Source organism: Epinephelus moara, chromosome 24 (genome assembly GCF_006386435.1).
Source record: "Epinephelus moara isolate mb chromosome 24, YSFRI_EMoa_1.0, whole genome shotgun sequence".
Classification (NCBI taxonomy): domain Eukaryota; kingdom Metazoa; phylum Chordata; class Actinopteri; order Perciformes; family Serranidae; genus Epinephelus; species Epinephelus moara.
The window spans coordinates 42,908,148-42,927,545 of NC_065529.1; the positions used below are offsets into that span (position 1 = coordinate 42,908,148).

The window sequence follows — 19,398 nt, forward strand, 5'->3', positions numbered from 1 at the left end:
TCAGGGCATATTCGTCCATTTATGAATAAATATGGAGTGGAAACGCTCATGCATGTGCACCAAGTTCCTGTGTTGACATCCTGTCGCTAGGCTACATCTTCTTCTTTTTCTTTTTCTTCTACTGTTTAATGGGGACCCGCGGGATCCGGCGGGACCCAATCCCAATGCAGCCCTCTATGTCAGAGTACAAAAGTTACCCGGGCCATGGCCCCCCTGGCCCCCCCAGTTCCGCGGTCTATGCCCCCACCCCAGGTTCAAACCAGGAACCCTCTTGCTGTGATGTGACAGCATCCTACATAAGCCTATTTTCTCATGTTCCCTTGTATGTAAATGTTCTGGCCTATTCAATAGAGCATGTTGGTCTAATGTCTCAATAAGCGGGCCATGTAACTTTTACTCAAGAGTCTCTATGGGCCAGGGTCTGACCTGTAACATTTATGTTATACTTCCATCGCAGCTCAAATCTAAAATTTTGCTGAAACTGTCACTACACTCACACAGTAGAACATGAGACAGATAGTCTGTGAAAAAATAATTTCCCTCCTCCCACTCGTTAGACTTCTAATGGCATTTTCTAGAGTCCACCGTGGCTCACTGAAAACCAATCGGAGCCGAGGAGTCTCCCAAGCAGCTGTCAGTTACTGCTCGTAAAATTCAGTAAGACTCTGCAACGCTAATCAAATATGAATCAAGACTCCATAACTGCATTGCCTATTTCTTGCTTCAAATGTTGTCAGACACATATTTTATATTAGGATATTTTAGTGTGTGGTTTAGCTGTAAAATGGGAACCTCAGCTCGCCTGTATCCAACATGGTAGACGGACAACAAACTTTCTCATGTTACAGCTAGATATTACACTGAAATATGTTTCTGAAAACATTTGAGGTGAGAAATAGGCAATGCAGTTACAGAATCTTGGTTTCTATTTGATCAGCGCTGCCTAGCTTGACAGCTTTACACAGTTCACAAGCAGTAATTGACATGATTGACAGCTGTGTGAGAGACTCCTCAGCTCTGACTGTTTATTGTTTTCATCATAAAAGTTACCAACTGCAGCTTTAATTAAGAACAGTTAATACATATGGTGCTAAAACAGTTTGTTAATTGATCAATTTAAAAACCTAATATTTGAGATTAGGTTGTTGATAAAACACAAACCTAAAATGACTTCATCTTGTTCTCTTGGATCTTTTGTTGGATGGTTTCACTGTTTTCTGACATTTTAAAGACAAAATGATTTTTTTAAGTAATCAAAGAGATGTTACTTGCAGCCCAAAATAAATGTATCACTCAATTATCATGTCTTGCACACCAAGAAATATTGCTGTGCAACTGCAGCCCTCCTTCCCTGCAGTTTCAGTTTTATTCATGCCAGCTGCATGGATAAAATTATGGATATGATGATAAATAGTGGCATGCATAACTCCAAAAGACTAACAATATGTAGAGGGGTACAATTGTGGTGAGGGTCCAAAAACAACAGAACGTCAGCACTCAAAGATTAATTAACGTTGTGATGCTGATGACGGCTTTGTAGCTGCAACGCGTCTGTTTTTGTTCATTTTGCCTTCATTAAATAAGTTGATTTATCTGTGAGTGCCAGTGTTTTGTTTGTTTTAAAATGATGGATATACAGCAAACGTTCACACTCATTATGTGCAAATAAGAATTTAATGTGAGTCTCAGCTTTAAGGTTTGTCATGTTTGTGTGCTATCAGACATTAACAATGGACAGCAGAATAAGTTTTAATAACCATCACTGATGGAGCCTGAGAAAGGACTGAGAACACTCTTCTTCTTTGGTATCGTTTTCCAATTTTCCTTTGTTCTTCAGCAGTGACAGTTTTCCATGTGTGGACCAGTGGCCAAAAACAGTATCACTGAGCTCTGTGGATGTTTCTGTAATGGTCTTGTCATGTCAGAGAGAAGCTGTGAGGAACCATTACGTAACAAGCACCTTCAGTATGTCTAGACAAAAAAAGACTACTTAAGTTACCTACTTAAGCCAACAAAGGCTTATTCTGTTGTTTCATTTATAAAAGAAAATCTGTAAACCAAAGTAGGAGCAACTTGCATTATTTGTCCCCACAGGCAATGTTTAAAAAGCAGTCTGTAATGCTGAATGACTTGTTAAGATGGATCAGTCTTCAGTAGTGTAGTCTGCTGACTTAAGGTGGCACAAGTTACCATCAGAGTCAGTGAGAAGCAGCAGCTTTCTCTTGTGTTATTATAGATTTCCTCCTTAATTTGAAAGCAGAGACAGAAGGGAACCGGAGGTGATGCTCTGCAACATCCAGTCCGCATGATTTGCCCTGTGTTGTGTTCTGCATGATGTGTATTTTAACAAGGCACAACAGGAAAGCCCAAAGCTTTGTTTAAGGCAGAAATGAGAAATACCTCCCAAGAATGGAAAAGCTAACGGGAGCTTGCTCCCTCAGGGCTTCACGTGTTATACTATTCCTTTTTCCATTCAGTGCTGGTATTTTCTGCTGAGCTGAGCTGGAACTAAACTCTGAGGCACAACTTACGGCAGAGCCAGACCATCCAAATATGCCCTGGTTTGGCAGTCGGACAAACCAAAATGGGAGCGTGGGTCTGTGTTCTGGTTTCAATGCATCTTCTTGGTAGGGAGACCATATTTTCCAATCCATCAGAGATCTGGTTAAATGATTATCTCATCAAATGGAGCCTGTTGAACATGTGAGCGTTCACTACTCTCTGAAGGAAATTCGTAACCTTAAAAGATTTTAAGAAAATGTATCTTTTGTTTTTCCTACCAGTAGTTTCTGACTTTCCCAGAAAACTGATTTAGATCTCACAAACAACAAGGCTATCACTCTTCTGCCCTGTTTACTCTGCCATAGCTTTAAGGCATTGGCATTTTTCATCATCGTAAATAGGGCATCCTGCTGGTCTGCGGGTTCAGGGTCCTGACCGTGTAATCAAAAGAATCCTGGTTTCAGTCTGGCCAAGACTTTTATTGCAACTACTGTAGATAGTGGTGTCTCTGGCATTTTATGTTGTCTTGTTGTTGTTATGTATTGATGGTACTAAATTGGTCTTATTTAGGTTGTTAGGTTGTTTTCGAGAGACCACTTTAGGTCGTTTTGTGATGGGGTTTTTTCCCCATTATGTCATTTTGTGTACATATTTATCGTATTTTTATTTGTCATCTCAACCAGTCAGTCAGTCAGTGTCACATGAAATAATTTTTTTAAAGACATTTTCAGGCTTTTTGCGTTTAACCTCTAATTAATAGGACAGTTCTGGCGTGAAAGGAGAAGAGAGAGGGGATGACATGCAGCAAAGGTCCATGGGTTGAACTCGAATCTGCGGCTGCTGCTGCAAAGGACAAAGTCTTAGCACATGGGGCACCTGCTCTACCAGGTGAGCTACTAGGCGCAACAAAATGCAGTCATTAGTTGCTTCCGTTCATATATTTAAAACAATAGTAGTAGTAGCAGTAGTAATAATAAATAAATGCCTATGTAGATTAGGTTAAGGATTAGACAGGGTTATCATTCAGTATCCTGAGAGCCTGAGCACACAGAAGCTCCTCCTGAGCCTCTCAGTGCTGGCCTGGTCCAACCGGTACCTTCTTGTCTACCCTAACAGGGTGAAAAGGCAGTTATCTGAGTCATTGGTAATGATTCTCCTGGTATTATTTTTGCAGTGCCTGGTGTAAACATCCTTTAGTCGGTGTAGAGCAGCCTCATTGCAGGGCCTTGCGGTGCTGTTTTCCTACCAGGCAGTGATGCTCCCCCGTCAGGACATGGCGCAGGAGTGCAAAATCCTTAGTCTTTAAGGGGATACCTGGAATTTCCTCAGGTGTCTCAGATAAAACAGTCTCTGCCTTGCCTTTCTCATCACTGAGACAGTATGCAGTGCCCAGATCAGGCCCTCAGTGATGTGGACACCAAGGTATTTGAAGCTATCCACCTTCTCGACCAAGGCCCCATTGATATCAAGGGGGACCTAATTCCTTTGTTGCCTCTTTTCAAAGTCTGCTATCATCTCCTTAGTTTTGGTGACATTTTGGAGTAGGTTGTTGTCCTGACACCAGCAGGTCAGGTCCTATTCTTCTTTCAGAAAGGCCTTTTTATTATTATCTGTCATTAGGCCCACCACAGCTGTGATGTCAGCAAACTTAATGATGGTGTTGGAGTCAGAAGTGGCTACACAGTTGTGTGAGTACAGGGAGTACAGCAGGGAACTCAAAACACATCCCTGGGGTGCTCCGGTGTTTAAGATGAGGGTGGGAGAGTTGTGACATCTCTTATGTTGTGTTCTCTGAGTTGTGTTGTTTGTATGTATCTCACTGTTATTGTTGTCTGTTGTGGCCTGGGTGTTCTTGGAAAGGAGTTAATCTAAATGAGGTTTCCAAAAATGAGTCAGCAGCACTTGCGGTGAAGATAATCAACTTAATTGTTTAGAGCTTTTTAAAACAAAGCTACAAAGTTGCTTCCAGTGCAAAATAAAATACAGCTTTGTTAAAGATAAAAAGTCATCAACACTACATCATCAAGACATCAGAACGAGCTGCTCAGTCACCATGAAAGACTTTCTTTTCCAGATGTTTTGATTCAGACACCCAAGTTAGGTTGTCTGCCTAAAGAGTGAAACATACTAATACCAATCACAGCTGAAGTTACACAAGCACTTCACTGTTGGAGAATTTAAACACTGGGCAGATCAGTTAAAGTACGAGCTTCAGTCCATCTGGCTCACGTTGCAAAAAGCCCACTGTAAGCTATTATTATCTGATGTTCACTTTTATTATTCTCCTGTTAAAACTCAGCCTCCATTTCCAGTTGCTCATTATCACTCTTTCAGAGCTCTGCTGAAACAATACCCTGTTATGAGCCAAATTTTAAGATTAAAGGAACCATTTTTTCCAAATGTTGCAGGGATCTAATTAGAACCTGATGTAAACCTGCCTGAGAGTTTTCTCCTTTGTGTGCACTATGTGAGGACACAGGCTTTGTTCTGCACTGTAAGGACCATGAGCCCAGCAGTATATCCAATTGTGTGTTTGCCTTGATCCAAAAAGTACAAAAGCAACATTTGAAATGTTGAAATTTTGTTTTGAGCAGGACGTCTGTCGTGCTATCATCTTTTGTTCTGCAGGATATAGTGCATAAAAACTTCATACTTTTCAGCTGACTGGTCCACCACAGAAAGATTTAATTCAGTAGCTTCAATAGTCCAAAGAGGGAAATTGGTTTGTGGTAGTGAAAAAATGTATGGCGTAATTGTTGGAATTGCAGTATTGAAACTACAAATTAAATGTTAGAGATTATTTCCTGATGGGAGATGGTCTGCGTTCCTGATGGGAGGCGGTCAGGATGTCTCTTCCCCCTCAGAATCTCATACTTTCCAACCCATCATATGTCTGTGACGGCTCTGGACCGACTGGAGCTTGTTGTGTTCGTGTGTTGAAAAGAATTTCCTCCATCTGAGCCTTCAAATGCCGTGAGTCACCGGGGCAACTTGCAGCGTGACGGTGCCAAGGAGTTGCCTCAGTGCTGCTCTCGCTTTGGTGCCACAGGAACATCTTGTTGCCAGGAAACATTTTATTAGAGCTGTGACAGGGTCACAACTCAGCATGTTACCTGCTGCCTGGAATGTTACCCAGCACGACTGCACAAGGGACCAGTGTTCACCATCCCTCACCTTGATTTCACCATGACGTCACCTCACCATGAGTCCACCTGATGGTGTTTATCAGTATTCGGCATAAGCTCTGATTACGTTTGTGCTCGAGAGCTTGGCCACCCACAAGTAACTGTGAGCACCCATAATGAAGTCCTGAAGTGGGCTCGTAATATTGATAGAATAATAACGTCATACAAGTATATAAAGAGGATTGTATCACATTTTGACTTAGAGCCAAACCTGTGTCCATTCTTATATTTAACCTTCTTGGTGAAGTTCCATAATCCTGTGTTTTGATCAATCAGTGGTTTCCTGCAGAGTTGAGTGCCTCATCTGGCACTTTATGTAATGGCAGTCTGACCTAAATTGCTCTAAGAATGAAGGTTAAACAGTCACACAGTAACTTTCAAACTAAAGTCGTCCCACAATCTGTCCATTAAGATTTTATTAAATGCAAAAGGACTCAGTGGACAACCCAATCACTAGAATAAATGTTAGCATTGTACGTTTCTGTGAACCACGGATATGTAACATTGATATGTTTTTATGTAGGGCATATTTTGAAATTTTGCTGTGGTTAACATGTGGTTAGGTTTAGGCACAAAAAAACTCAGTTATGGTTAGAAAAAAGATCATGTTTTGGCTTGACATACTGGGCTTTAGTGCCACAATCACGGCTGGAAATGCCACTGATGTCTTGCAGAAATAGACCCGCCTTTGTTGTCTGTTGGTCCCTAAGCAGTGATGTGCAATATTCTTCAGCTTGCCAGCCATCTTGCTTTGATCTTAAGCCATCCAGAATCCCCTGCACCTCCCACTTACAAACCAATCTCATGTTCACGTAGTCAAAACTATGTCACTGTAGAGACCTTGATATGACACATATGAAACATGTAATGTATCTGTGGTTTGCAAAAACATACAAAGCCAACATTTTCTTCTGGTGACTGGGCTGCAGTGGAAGCTAAAAAAGACTTGCTATTAACAGTCTTCTTGACCCAAGCAGTGTCAGTCTCTGTGGGTACCCTGAACCTCTGGTAATAGCTGTATTATCGATTTATGTAATTTGATATTAAATAAAGGGGAAGTACAGTGTTTAATTTGTACACTCCAGATAGATAAATTTCAGTTAACTTCCTTCACAGTCAAGAAGGTCTTTCAGTTACTGCAAAGCTGAACATACAACAATATTAAATAATTAAAAAATATGAGTAATACGTTTTTATGAATTTGTTTATGTAGGTTTAAATATTGCAGCTTTTTCAGTCAACTTACTCAAAAATTAATTTTAAATGACAGACCTATAAGTGTTTTAAAAAAAAAAAAATACAAAAACTTGCACACACTAGGATCTATTAAATTAGTTGGTTAGTAGCAGTTTGAATAAATAAAGTTAGCTTAGTGGTTCTTTTTAACAAAACATTTTAGGTGCCCTCACTTTGTTTTACCTCTAAATAAAGTGGTTTAAATCAGTGGATCCCAACCTTTGCCTCTTAAAATAATGTGGGTAATGCTAACCTGTGACTCATTGTCAGTGGATGCTTATTAGATAATGCCCATGTCCAATAAAGAGGCCCTTTTTAACAGTTTTATTTAAATAACTTTTAGTGGGCTGCAAAAATAGCATTATCCAGTTATTAATATGAGGAAAAAAATTAAAGATCAGATGGGGAGGTAGAGTGGGTCGTCCACTCATCAGAAGATCAGCGGTTTGGGGCGCCGGTGGCTTAGTGGTAGAGCAGGCGCCCCATGTACAAGGCTGTTGCCGCAGCAGCCCGGATTCAACTCCAGCCTGTGGCCCTTTGCTGCATGTCACTCCCTCTCTCTCTCTCTCTCTCTCTCTCNGATCAGCGGTTTGATCCCCGGCTCCGCCAGTCCACATGTCGAAGTATTTATGAGCGAGATACTGAACCCCAGATTGCTCCTGATTGCTGTTCCATCAGTGTGTGAGTGTGGTAAAGAAACTGAGTAGCAGGTGGCACCTTGTATGGTAGCCCCGGCGACCAGTGTATGAATGTGTGTGTGTGAATGGGTGAATGTGACTCACAGCGTAAAAAGCGCTTTGAGTGGTCGGAAGACTAGAAAGGCGCTATACAAGTGCAGGTCCATTTACCTTTTACCATGAACAACTGACATAATAAAAGTACCTTTGTGTAGCTTTTGTTCTGCTTTCACATCATTCTAATCAGTCAAAAGTCAAAGTGAGAATATATCAGATTTATCTTGAAATAACTTGTCCTCCTGTTACTGAGCTGAATGAAGGTCCAACTTTATAGTAATTGTTTGTACCTGATGAAACGTCTGCTGAGCACATAAAACCTGATTGTAAGCCATAAGCCTACATCCTGAGGAGCATTTAAGAGGTTATGTGACTAATGACTATTAGATTGTTTCTTCATGTGTTTGATTTGTGAGACTGATGAAGTCAGCAGCTGTTCACGTTGGCAGACGAGAAGAATTCTCTCTTTTCAACAGGAAAACTTTTGATCTTTGAGCTTTGGCTCGTTGGACGAAAGTTTTCCAGCTGAGCTACGATGAGATGACGACTGGCAGCATCTAGAAAGTGACCAGACATCACTGATTGTTGTTTTTATTGCTTTTCTACTTTCAGATTTATTTTTGTCTGCATATAATTGTGTTATATTTCCACTTTGTCTTACCAAAGAGGGAGCTGAGGTTTTTGTCCTCTTCATATTGTAGCTTTTCTGTTCCAATCGTCCTTTAGATCTGTCTGCTACTGCAGTAAATGATCCTAAACCTCAGGCTTTCAGGGGAAAATATTATGATAAAGTTGGCTTTCAGCTCTGATAATTACAGCTTTCTCTGAATGTGTATTGCATGAGGATAGAGGACATGTGATGCAAAGATAACCGCATTTTATTATGACTCATTCTTTAATAGTCATCATGGCTCCACCTTGTCCCAGTGGCCTGAGGTGTTAATTTGATAACATGAGAGTGAATGAATGTGCTGGATGTGCTGACAGTTAGGGGGCTCAAGAAATTCAGAGGAAAATAATCCAGCTTCTTGGTTGAAAATGTGACTCACACACCTCACAGGTTGAGCATTTGCATTTAGTGTCAACATCCATCTAATCCTTAAAAAAACCTCAAGGTGTTCTTCAGTGTTCCAGATGGAAACAGGAGGCTTATATTGCCTCGTTCCAGACATCTGAATCACCACTCAGATCTTTTTAATCCTTTCTAAGAGGTCTGGAGTTGTGCTCATTGACAGCAGTGCCCAGATCATCAGACTATTCCAGTTATGAGAGTTACTAAATCTTACATTTTTAGGTTAAAATTCACCGCAGAGGAACTACGATTCATTAAGCACATAAACACTAATGGTCCCACAATCAACAGTCCCGTAACTTAAAACAGTGGAGGCAGCAGTGATTGAATCAACTTTTGACTGCTAAAGTAGTACTGGTATATTCTGAAAAGGACACAGCAGCTCTGTATCATATTGTGTGTGTCTGTGTACACGGACCATATACTAGCATTTAAAATTTCTACCTCTCTACAACAGGAAGACCCATGTGTGTAAGCTGGCATACATCTGAATGCAAGCAGTTTATTGTCATACACTTTTGGGTGGTGTGGACTTGAGCAGCTGAAAAAAATTGAGTCATAGGGGTAAGAGTCCATCTGGAAAATTGGCTGATATTTAGGGCTGTTGTGGTGAAGGAATTTCTTCTGCTGCAATTAAGGGCGGCTCAACAGTGCGATACACAATATTAGCGCCTTTTTTTTTGTTTGTTTTGTTTTTTTGTTTTTGCAAATTGCATTACTTATTGTGATTTCAGTGCTTTGTAAATAGGCTTTATTGATAGGCTATTATTAGGTTTATTGTTGTTTTTATGACTAACAGAGATGACACAGCTTTAAACAAATTAAACACTTGTTCACTGTTTAATACAGAACACAGAAGGGCAATGAGGCACTATAAGGGGCGCAGCGTTTCTTTAGCTGAGATGCTTTGGTTGTGTCTGGTTGCTATGATACAGAATATCCACGGGAGTAAACATTTCCACACAAGGTATAGTACCTGCTCTGGATGAAGGGAAGGCTGACGCACGAAGGGAGAGAGGAAGGAGTCTGTGCAGGTTCAGTAATAATTTCCCATCCATTGTTGTTGTTTGTCTTTGTGGTATTTGTCCCACCCCCCTTCCACTGTGATTGGACAGCTGGGTTAAAAATGACAGTGACGAGTGGCTGCAGCATTTTACCTAAAGTTGAATATTTTTTAACTCTCTGCGGCCAGAAAAAAACTCCACATGTGCAGCACTCAGCGCAGAAAAGATGCTTAGTGCCTCATCACGCTGCTGGCATCCGTAGCATGGTGTAAACATGCAGCGCTCCAATGAATATGAACATTGTGTTTGTAGCAGTTGCTTGCCGTCTGGAGTTTGGCTCGTCAGTGAGCTCCGTATGTTTTATTCATATGAGTTAGTGACTGTAGGAGGGGCTTCATCAATCAGGCAGTTATTGAAACATGAAGTTTATTTTAATTCTGCATCATAACATTGCGTTAAACTATAGAAGATGAATTTTGACACATCAGATAGACATTTTGTCATAATTTATGCATGTTGGCCAGCCAAGAGCAAAGTGAAGGGCAAACAGGGCAGTTTTTTTTTATTCAGACATTTTTGGTATTTGTACATTACAAACAAACATTTAATAACTAAAATTTCTAATTGTTTGGAACACCGTACTTCCAGTCAATGCTTTTTAAAGCAATGGTACAATCTGCAAGTACAAGAAGATTTAATCCACCTCTTCCCTGCTCACACATAAAGGAATTACTCTCCGAACCTGCAGAAGCCTTCTTTTATTCACTGTCAGTGCTGATGTTGAGTTATTATTCATACATTATACAACACGTACACAAGTTGATACTTGAAGCATAAACAAAGACCTATAGAGTGGTTAAATAATGCTTGTGTGTTGAGGAACACTGAGGACATGAAAAGAAAACTTTGAAATGGGAATTTACTGTTGGGGAAAATACTTCTGGAGCCAGTGGTTCCTCCCACATCTCAAAGGCATTTGTTAGAGGGTTGTCCCACTAATTGTGTTTCCTCAGACTCCATAGTCCACACAGTAATACTCATCACCATGAAAGTCTGTAGCAAACCTGCTGCTCACTACAGTCCACAGTTAACAGTGAATGAAAACATGTAAACAACTGTGCTGAATGGATTCCTATTCAGTAATGAGGCAAAGCAAAATAGAACTTACCAGAATGTAGCTCCAGTTATGTGTTAAGTACGTGTGTGTTTCACCATATCCATTTATCACAAATTTAAAGGGTAACGCTTGTATTTTTCAACCTGGACCCCAATTTTCCTGTTTTTAAGGACCCTATGTTTTTGTGTCTAAGGGACTTAAATGATCAACATTTTTTTTAAATTGGTCCAGTATTGAGAGAGAGTGCTGCAGGTGGCAGCAGCGAAAGGTATGCTTTGTGTGTTAGTTGTTGTTGCCACTGGCAGGCTCAGATTATTATAATGGGTGTCTTACACCATTATGGAACAGACCCTTGCAAGGACATGTTTTTCCATACCTTTCACCTGTTCTGTTCTCTTGTGTCTAAATATCGGTAACAAGAGGTCTCGTTCGGAAATCTCACAAGAGGTGACTTGTTGTGTGACGAAAACGGAGGAAACGTGAGTAAGAGTTGGAGAGAGGAGTGCTGATAATAGTTTGTGTTGGAGTACAAAAAGAGTATCTTACTATTATTTAAAAGATTTTTGATGTCATGGCTGAATACTTTGCTGATTTTGACAATGTGAAAAAGTCAGAGCGATTTCAGAACAAGACTTCTCCTTTAGCAGGACTAGGACACAAAACATCTGAAACAAGCAAAATAAGAAAAAAACATTTGATTTCTTTATAGGAGCCCGTCTATGATGCTGTCAGACTTGCAATAACAATCTTAGTCTATTAAGTCCAGTTGAGACCAGTTCAAACAGACAGTTACTTGCAATGCACCGTTCTGCAACTTTCTAGAAACCTGTTGGTTCACACCAATGCAACTAGATAAGATGGCTTATCATCCCTGTGCAACAACTCTCCGTACTTCCCTTCTGATTTCCAGCTTTTCAGGCTTATTTTGTGGCTGAATATAATTTGTAGCTTCTTAAAATATGAATGAGGATAGTGATAGTGAGATACTGGCTACAGCTGCATTTGTCGTAGTGAGGAAATGGCGAAAAATAAACAAAACAGGCATAGGCCACAATAATGTAAATATCCAGCGTCAGTTAATCAGGAAACAAGAATGCGTGTGGGTGGGTTGGTGTGTGGGGGGTGTATGTGCATAAGTACAAGCAGCAAGCAGCAAGCAGCAGCAGCGACCCACCGTGCGACACTAGCACACCGTGAGGACCGAAACAGAGTGCTTGGCAGGGACGGAGCACCCACTGCAGCAAGCATCTGTGGTCATTTTGACTTTATGAGTGGACTTCACTGAAAACCGACTGGCTGTACAGATGGGTGACGTGCTTTTATGTCCTAAAACCAGCTGCTGGTGATTTGACCAGCTGAGTTGCAGGTCTCACCATCAGCCGGCATGAGTCGAGTTCAGACTGGCCAGTTCACAGTTTAAATGGTTTCATCTCGTTGCAAATCATTGGTCTGAACTGGGCTTTATTGGCAAGAACAAGCACTTTCAATCAACATAAGTTGCTCCAAGTGGTTACATTGACGCCTGTTTCACCACTGCTGGCTGCAGCACTCTCTCCCAGTACTGGTCCAGTTTTCAAAGTTGTTGTTCCCACGAGTTAGTTAGACACAAAAACATGGAAAAATAGGGTTCTGGTTGAAAATAGTGGGTTCCCCTTCAAGTGAAACTGCTGGGAATACAAATCAAGTACACTGAATCCTGATTATGTACAATACATGTGTCAGTTGTTCTGGGGCCATCAATGGGTAAAATGTGACGCTTAACTCTAAATCTACAAAACTCTAAACCTACACCATACCTCAAAGAATCCCATCGCTTCAAGAATAAATCTGACTTAACTGCACCAGAGGAAGTTACTGTCCAGCTTCTGTCCACTTAAGTGCAGATAAAAGAATGGAAAAGATGGAGGATATGGGCAGACATATCATTTTAGTACATATTCTGTCTTCATCTGTGAGAAGGATAAGCTCTCCAACAGCACTCACTTTAACTTAATCCTTTACCACCGCTCTTAATCTGTAACATAAAGAGCTCGAAGGATGTGTCACACATGTGATCACACTACTCCAGTCCATGTCATAGTTTTTATGAAAGAAGGCACTGGAAGAAACAGAGCTGGGAAATGGAACATGAAGGTGGTGAGGTTGTTAAAAATAATGTGTTGGGTTTGTGGTCTCATTTCATCGAATTCTTTCCATTTCTTTATTAGCATTTTCGTTTTAGTGTGTATGGTGCAGGAGTTCTTTCCATTTTAGAGAGTTTGACATTTTACTGAAGGAGACAGATGTGTTTTATTTTGAAGTCTGAAGGTGCTCTGTCATCTTCCTACCAGGTTAATGTGGGCCAGGCGACAGTGCAAAACAACTTAGTCGAGACAGTACAAATTACATCAGCAGTAACTGTGTTGACAGTTAAATTCTCCTTTTTTTCATGTCCAACCTGAACATCAGAGCCTTTTTTATAACTAATTTCTTATTATTTTGGGTGTCATTTCAATAACATACATCATCTGAGGAAGCTAGTGAAGGAAATATGTCTTATGTTTTGACTTCTCTAGGCTCATTAAAAAATCATTGCCCTTGTGTTTCTGGGGATTTAAACAAACGTCTTTGAAGCTTTGGTTTTGTGTGGTCACTTGGTTTTCTGGGGTTTTATGACCACGCTGGAGGAGGAGCGTACACAGGAGAAGGCTGTCGGTGAAACCTTCTGGGGGTCGATGTAGTTATTTTCCAGCCTCACGGCCACCAGAGTAGAGTCTCCACTGTAGTTTGGGTCACAGATGCCTTCGTCAGAGATACTCCTGGAAGACACAGCATAGGATGCAGTTGGATATATTTTCTGTTATATCAAGAACTAAAGCTATTGATTTTCATAATCGATTAAATATATGGTCTATAAAATCTTGGTAAACTTTCAACAACTTTCTAAAGCCCCTCTGATGTCTTTGGATTGTATTTTTTGTCTAGCCAACAGTCCAAAACGGAAATACAGTATATTCAGTTTACTATCACATAAGACAAATAAAAGCACACATATGAGCACACACCATCTGCAAACAGGTGACATCAAAGCGCACCGCTGAGCTTTGTATCATCTGTATTATCATAATAGTTAATCAGTTCAGCTCTATCCAAGATTGCATCAGTAACTAATGAATTCTAAAATTCAGTCAGAATTTTCATTTTATCATTCAGATGTGTTTTTGGGTGTTAAGCTTGACTTGATATTTGTTATAAGTCTAGCCTCTTCTCTATCACAGACACTAAAAGATATACCATGCAGGGTTTTCCTAAAAAAAAAAAAAAAATTGTTTGGGCTCATACTATAGTAATTCCTCTTACTCATCAATGTATTTTTCGGCAGAGACTCTGCCCTCTGCCTACATGTTCTATTTTCTGTGATTATTGGCTTGTACCCCTTCAGTGCCAAAAAACTATATACTATATATGTATATAACTATAACCATACTATACTATAAATATAGCTAGGCGAAATGCCTACAAACTGTGAATTTGGGGTTGGCTTTTCCTTTCACCTTAAACAACCCTGCATAGTATACCTTTAATATGGATTTGGAGTTCCTCAAGGATGTATCCTAGGTCCTATTCTATTTTCTTTATACATGCTCTCCAAATAAAATAATCAGTCATCATAATGTCAAAAAGATGTGGTCATGGTTTTAGACTGTAAATTTTGTTGTTGTTTTTTAATCAAGGTCACAAAAATGTATTTTCTTCATCTTAGGAGTATCAACAAAATGAGACCACTTTTGAGTAACACTGATGCTAACATGCAGATAACGTGCTTTTACTATCATTTGCCTAGATTGCAACAGTTCTCTTTTTACCAGGCTGCATTAGCGTTAAGAAATTAACTGTGAAATCAGAATGCTACTTCCAACATAGGGCTGGGCAAAATGGAAAAAATTAAATATCACCATATTTTTGATCAAATACCTCTTTGATATTGTGAGAATATTGTAGGGTTGACTATTGGTGCTTTCACAAAATGATGACATAATTACATTTTTGATAAATAATCCTCAGTATTGTGGATATAATGACAAAGTGGGCAAAGGCAAATAATAAAACAGTCTGGTAAGTTCAGAAAATGACATCACTTTACTGTAATGCAGCCTTTAAAACCAGGAAAAGACAACATTTACTACATTAGGATACCCAAACTCTAAGATGATATCTAGTGTCATATGTCAGTATTGATATAATATTGATATACTGCCCAGCCCTAATTCAACATTTTGTGTACCCCTGAAAACAAACATTTGTATTAAAGGTTAATGTTATGGTTTGTTATGGTACCACACATGTTAAAATAATCTGCAGTATTTATTTGGAGGCTGGTTGCAATTTCCCACCTGGAGTGTCAGCCATCTTGGCAGTGAAGACAGAGCATGACATGGAGTTTAAAATGTTATTATGGTCATTAAAATGTTACTTTTATATGAAAACCATCCTACAACCTGGACCAAGTGTGTGTGCCATGCATGGACCTGTGAGTAAGTAATGAGGTGATTCAGGGTGACTCTCAGGTGGAAACATGAATCGACTTGTTTTGTTTCTTGTTGTCAAGGCGACGCTCCGTTCAGTGAACTCTCAGCTTTTATATTGTCTGGCGGGCTGAGATGAATGAGTCAGTGGTCTGGTCAGGCCCTCGTCTGTTGTGCAACTCTTAATAGTTGGTCCTAAAGGATTGTATTGCATTTAGATATTTTTCCTCAAGCTCTATCTTCATTCACTTGGTGTTATTGTTATTTGTCTACAGCTTCTGTTACTTAAATTAATAGTATTTTTTATTTTTACAACTTGTGTCCGAGTAAGAAACAAGCTCTATTTCCATTATGCTTTAAATGAACAAGACATAAAATAACTAACACCGCTAATACTGATAACACCTGTTTATTACAGCTTGGTTCGTGTTTCTATAGATTTATCGTTTATTTCTATCAGGCATGTTTTCTTCAATTTTATAATTGAGATTAAGGATGACAGTTACACTTAAGCCCAAAATCACAAATCAGAAAACTTCCTCAAAGGTCTTTCCAATCTAGACATATGATACCCTCTATCCTTGCACACTAGTTGACTTAGTAGTAGTAGTAAGTATTATCATAACTGATAGAAATGATGGACAACACTATGAAAATAAGCACTGAGGCACTGATACAGTTGGACCGATCCTTGAGTTATGGATGCCGTGTTATTTGCTGGTGACCTTAACAGAGACTACACTGTCTGTATGCTGGGATTGGCTCCAGACCCCATGACCCTGAACGGCATATGCGGGGTGGAAAATGGATGGATGAAGAATATTCGGAACTGAAATCCTGGTATTTCCTGGGTATTCTCACCAATAAGGAAAAGTACTTGCAGGATCTCTGAATATTTAACATGTGTTTGGCTGTGTGATCACACACTGAGAAATGTTAAGTGTTTTAAAACAAAGACACCTTCAACTAAGTTGTACAATGTACAAAGTTGTGGTATGGAATGCTGTAACACCTCTGTCAGCTGTAGCTTCCATTTACATGTCGTGTTCAGCTTGGGTTCAGAAGCAAAATATTGTGTAGACTAAGTGTGAATGAAGTGAAGCATAAAATCTGTTGATGAACAGTACGCAGGCAGTGTAACACCTTGTCTTGATCGGATCTGGTGGCCTCCATCCTGAATTGGAAAGCACAGCTTCATTCAGCAAATATAGATGATCGCTCAACTGTTACAAATACGCATCAAACAACAGCTCTCCAGTTCTTCAAACACAGAAACAACATGCATGAAGTGGACTGTGTCTGACACTGCACACAGGATGACTGAAGGTCAGCACTAAGGCAATCTCAGACCCACTGGCTATTGTCCAATGACGATAGAGCCTTTGGGTCAACGGGCCAACATTTCGGGAATATCCAGGCCAAAACTTCTTCCATGCTTATTGTTCAACAGTGTTGCTACAGTTCGATTAACAACGGGTCCAGACATCATTTTGGCTAATCTCTATAAACAGTAATCTGCACATGAATGCAGATAAATTTGATAAAAGCTAATAAAAACCTAAATCATAGTCAGATGGTAGCTGATAGGTTCCAAGATTGCATTTCTTCTGGTGCGTTCTGCCTCTTTTGCTCTCCTCACAGACTGGTCAACTGCAGGCGACCAAAGCTTGTTCAAACATGATTGTTCAATACTACAAACAGAAACCAGAACACTTTGGATACCAAAATCTTGTACTGCTGCCTACAGATTCTGTTTATAGAGATTAGTACAAGGGTAGACAGACATACACTCCGATATAACAACTCGCATGGATTTAAACTGATACCAGTGAGAGGATCTGATTAAAAACAGCTTTGAATACCTCAAAAAAAGTCAACTTTTATCAGGAATAATTGTTCTACTAGAAATTTTACCACATAATTGAAAGCTTTTGAAACAGTAACATGAAACAAGTTTGAACGATTGTGATTGTATGATTGATTATTCATAAAATTAAACTTTGTTTATGGCAAGAATCCGGAGGAAAAAATGGCATATTCCCAGGAAGTTGTCACTTTAAACACAAAGGGGGAAAAAAACTCATCAGGTGGATATTTGTGGATGATGGATTCATACCTGATCTTGTTATCGTTGAGTCTGAGAAAGTGTAAGTTGGTCATCTCGTTGATGCCAGACGGGACAGAGACCAGCTGGTTGTGATCCAGACACAGTTCCACCATTGATTGGTACGTGCCAAAGAACGACTCCGGTTCAATTGCTTCGCCATCCAGTTTGTTGTAAGAGAGGTAGAGGTACTCTAAACCAGGCTCCATGTGGGCAAAGACAAAACCTGTGGATGTGTTGGAAGAGAAGAGTAACTAAGTATCTATTAATGCTGCAACTAATGATTATTTCGATTATTGATTCGTTATTCAATCTATGAAATGTCAGAATATAATTTCAAAGTACGATCATGAGACAGGCATCAGCACTGGAACTGATATTGTTGTTGATTTTACTTCATATTTACTTAATGTGAGAAAGGCCAAAATAGATTTAACATTCAGTCAGTTACTCAGAGCAGTGTCCATTGCATCAACCAACTTTGTTGTTTTTTGGTTTGCTCCATTGGATCTGTTATGTTCCCATGATCTTGCTTGATCTTTTCTTGATTCATTTTTTTCCTGTAATACTTGGCTGTGTCATATTTCCTCATTTGTGCCTCTTGTTCTCCTTCCTCCTTCCTCTTCCTCTCCAACTCCCTCTAAATGGCTGTCTCTCCAATTAGCTAACTAGTTGGAGTTGGATGCAAGTTGCCCAACTAGCATTCTCTAACATTCACCTTTTTAAGTAGTAGTTGTCCTGCTCTGTACGGTTGCAGTAAAACAGTGGTTACTCTTGGGTTTGTTCTAATCGTCCCTCTTCAGCTCAACCAATGACAATCAACAGTACTGCAGCCAACCAATGAAAGTACCTGAACTTGTGTATAGAACCACTCCCTGAACAGTGCCCAGATTTAGTTCCAGAGAACGGAGAACCGTAGAAACAAACGCAGAACCAGACAAAAGGAAAACTTGGACTGGGGCTGAAAAGTGTTGTCTTCAGTCCAACAGTTGTCAGCCAGGAGTTAAATCAACACCTACCAGGTATCCTCTCAATTTTGTTTCCCACCAGCACCAGGTGGACCAAAGATCTGGGTAGGTATGACGGAACCAGGTAAAGGTCATTATGTGAAAGGTCGATGGACTCCAGATTTCTGCAGAAAAAAGATGAGGGGAGGATGTATTTGTAAGGGAAATGGAAAAGAGAACATAAGCAGTTGACTGATTGTGCTTGACGACAGCTGATTGAAGAAACACTGAACAGAAATGAGACACTATTCGTTGTGCTTCTCTCAATATAGTGCCAAGATAAATGTTCCTGTGCTCTTAAACAGCACATGATGGTGTGGTAGTGAAATGAAAAATAACTGTATTCATTACAAAATGATGAGTGAGATACATAGCTACTAAATTCCTGTGACCCTGGGGAATCATTGGTGATAGTCTATTTTTGTCAGACCTGTGGTTGATCCAGGCCAGCGGGGCGATCCTGGTCTCATCCAGCCTGTTGTGTCTCAGAGAAATTATGTTGAGACTGTGGGTCTGATTAAAAACGGTCTCTGAGATCTCCTCAATCAGGTTGTTCTCCAAGTACAGCTCCTAAATAACAGGAAAAAAACAAATGTTTGACATTATCAGGGTTGGAAAGGAAAATGTTTTGATTAGTGGAAACTCGTGGACAATCACTGGAATTTAGTGTCAGAGTCACAACACTATTTGGTGTAGTAGATTTTTAATGAGTTACGTGTTTGTCATTAAACTGTTGTGTTAAGTGAGTACTTTTGGGTCAGAGATCTTGGCAGACTGTCTGTGGTTTGGTGAGACTGTTTTGGGTTATAAATGTATAATCCACCCCAAAACTAAATTCACGTCTGTTCTACCTACAGTCCTTATTTAAACTGGCAACCTAATCAGATGAACAGGCAGCGCAAAGGCATGAACACCAGTAGTATACTGACACA

General features: G+C 39.9%; 2 protein-coding genes across 4 annotated transcripts in view; one reads left to right on the plus strand and one right to left on the minus strand.

Moving 5' to 3' along the window:
* cenpp (centromere protein P) overlaps positions 1-19,398 on the plus strand; it is a 132,232-nt gene that overhangs the window by 80,895 nt on the left and 31,939 nt on the right. The window lies entirely within an intron of this gene.
* ecm2 (extracellular matrix protein 2, female organ and adipocyte specific) overlaps positions 10,281-19,398 on the minus strand; it is a 32,900-nt gene continuing 23,782 nt past the window's right edge. For both annotated transcript variants that reach the window (XM_050039160.1, XM_050039161.1), the window contains exons 9-12: positions 18,897-19,036; positions 18,479-18,591; positions 17,472-17,685; positions 10,281-13,648 (exon numbers count right to left, since the gene is read on the minus strand). In XM_050039160.1, coding sequence (XP_049895117.1) covers positions 13,480-13,648; positions 17,472-17,685; positions 18,479-18,591; positions 18,897-19,036 — 636 coding nt within the window. In that variant the 3' untranslated portion in view covers positions 10,281-13,479. The remainder of the gene's footprint in view (positions 13,649-17,471; positions 17,686-18,478; positions 18,592-18,896; positions 19,037-19,398) is intronic.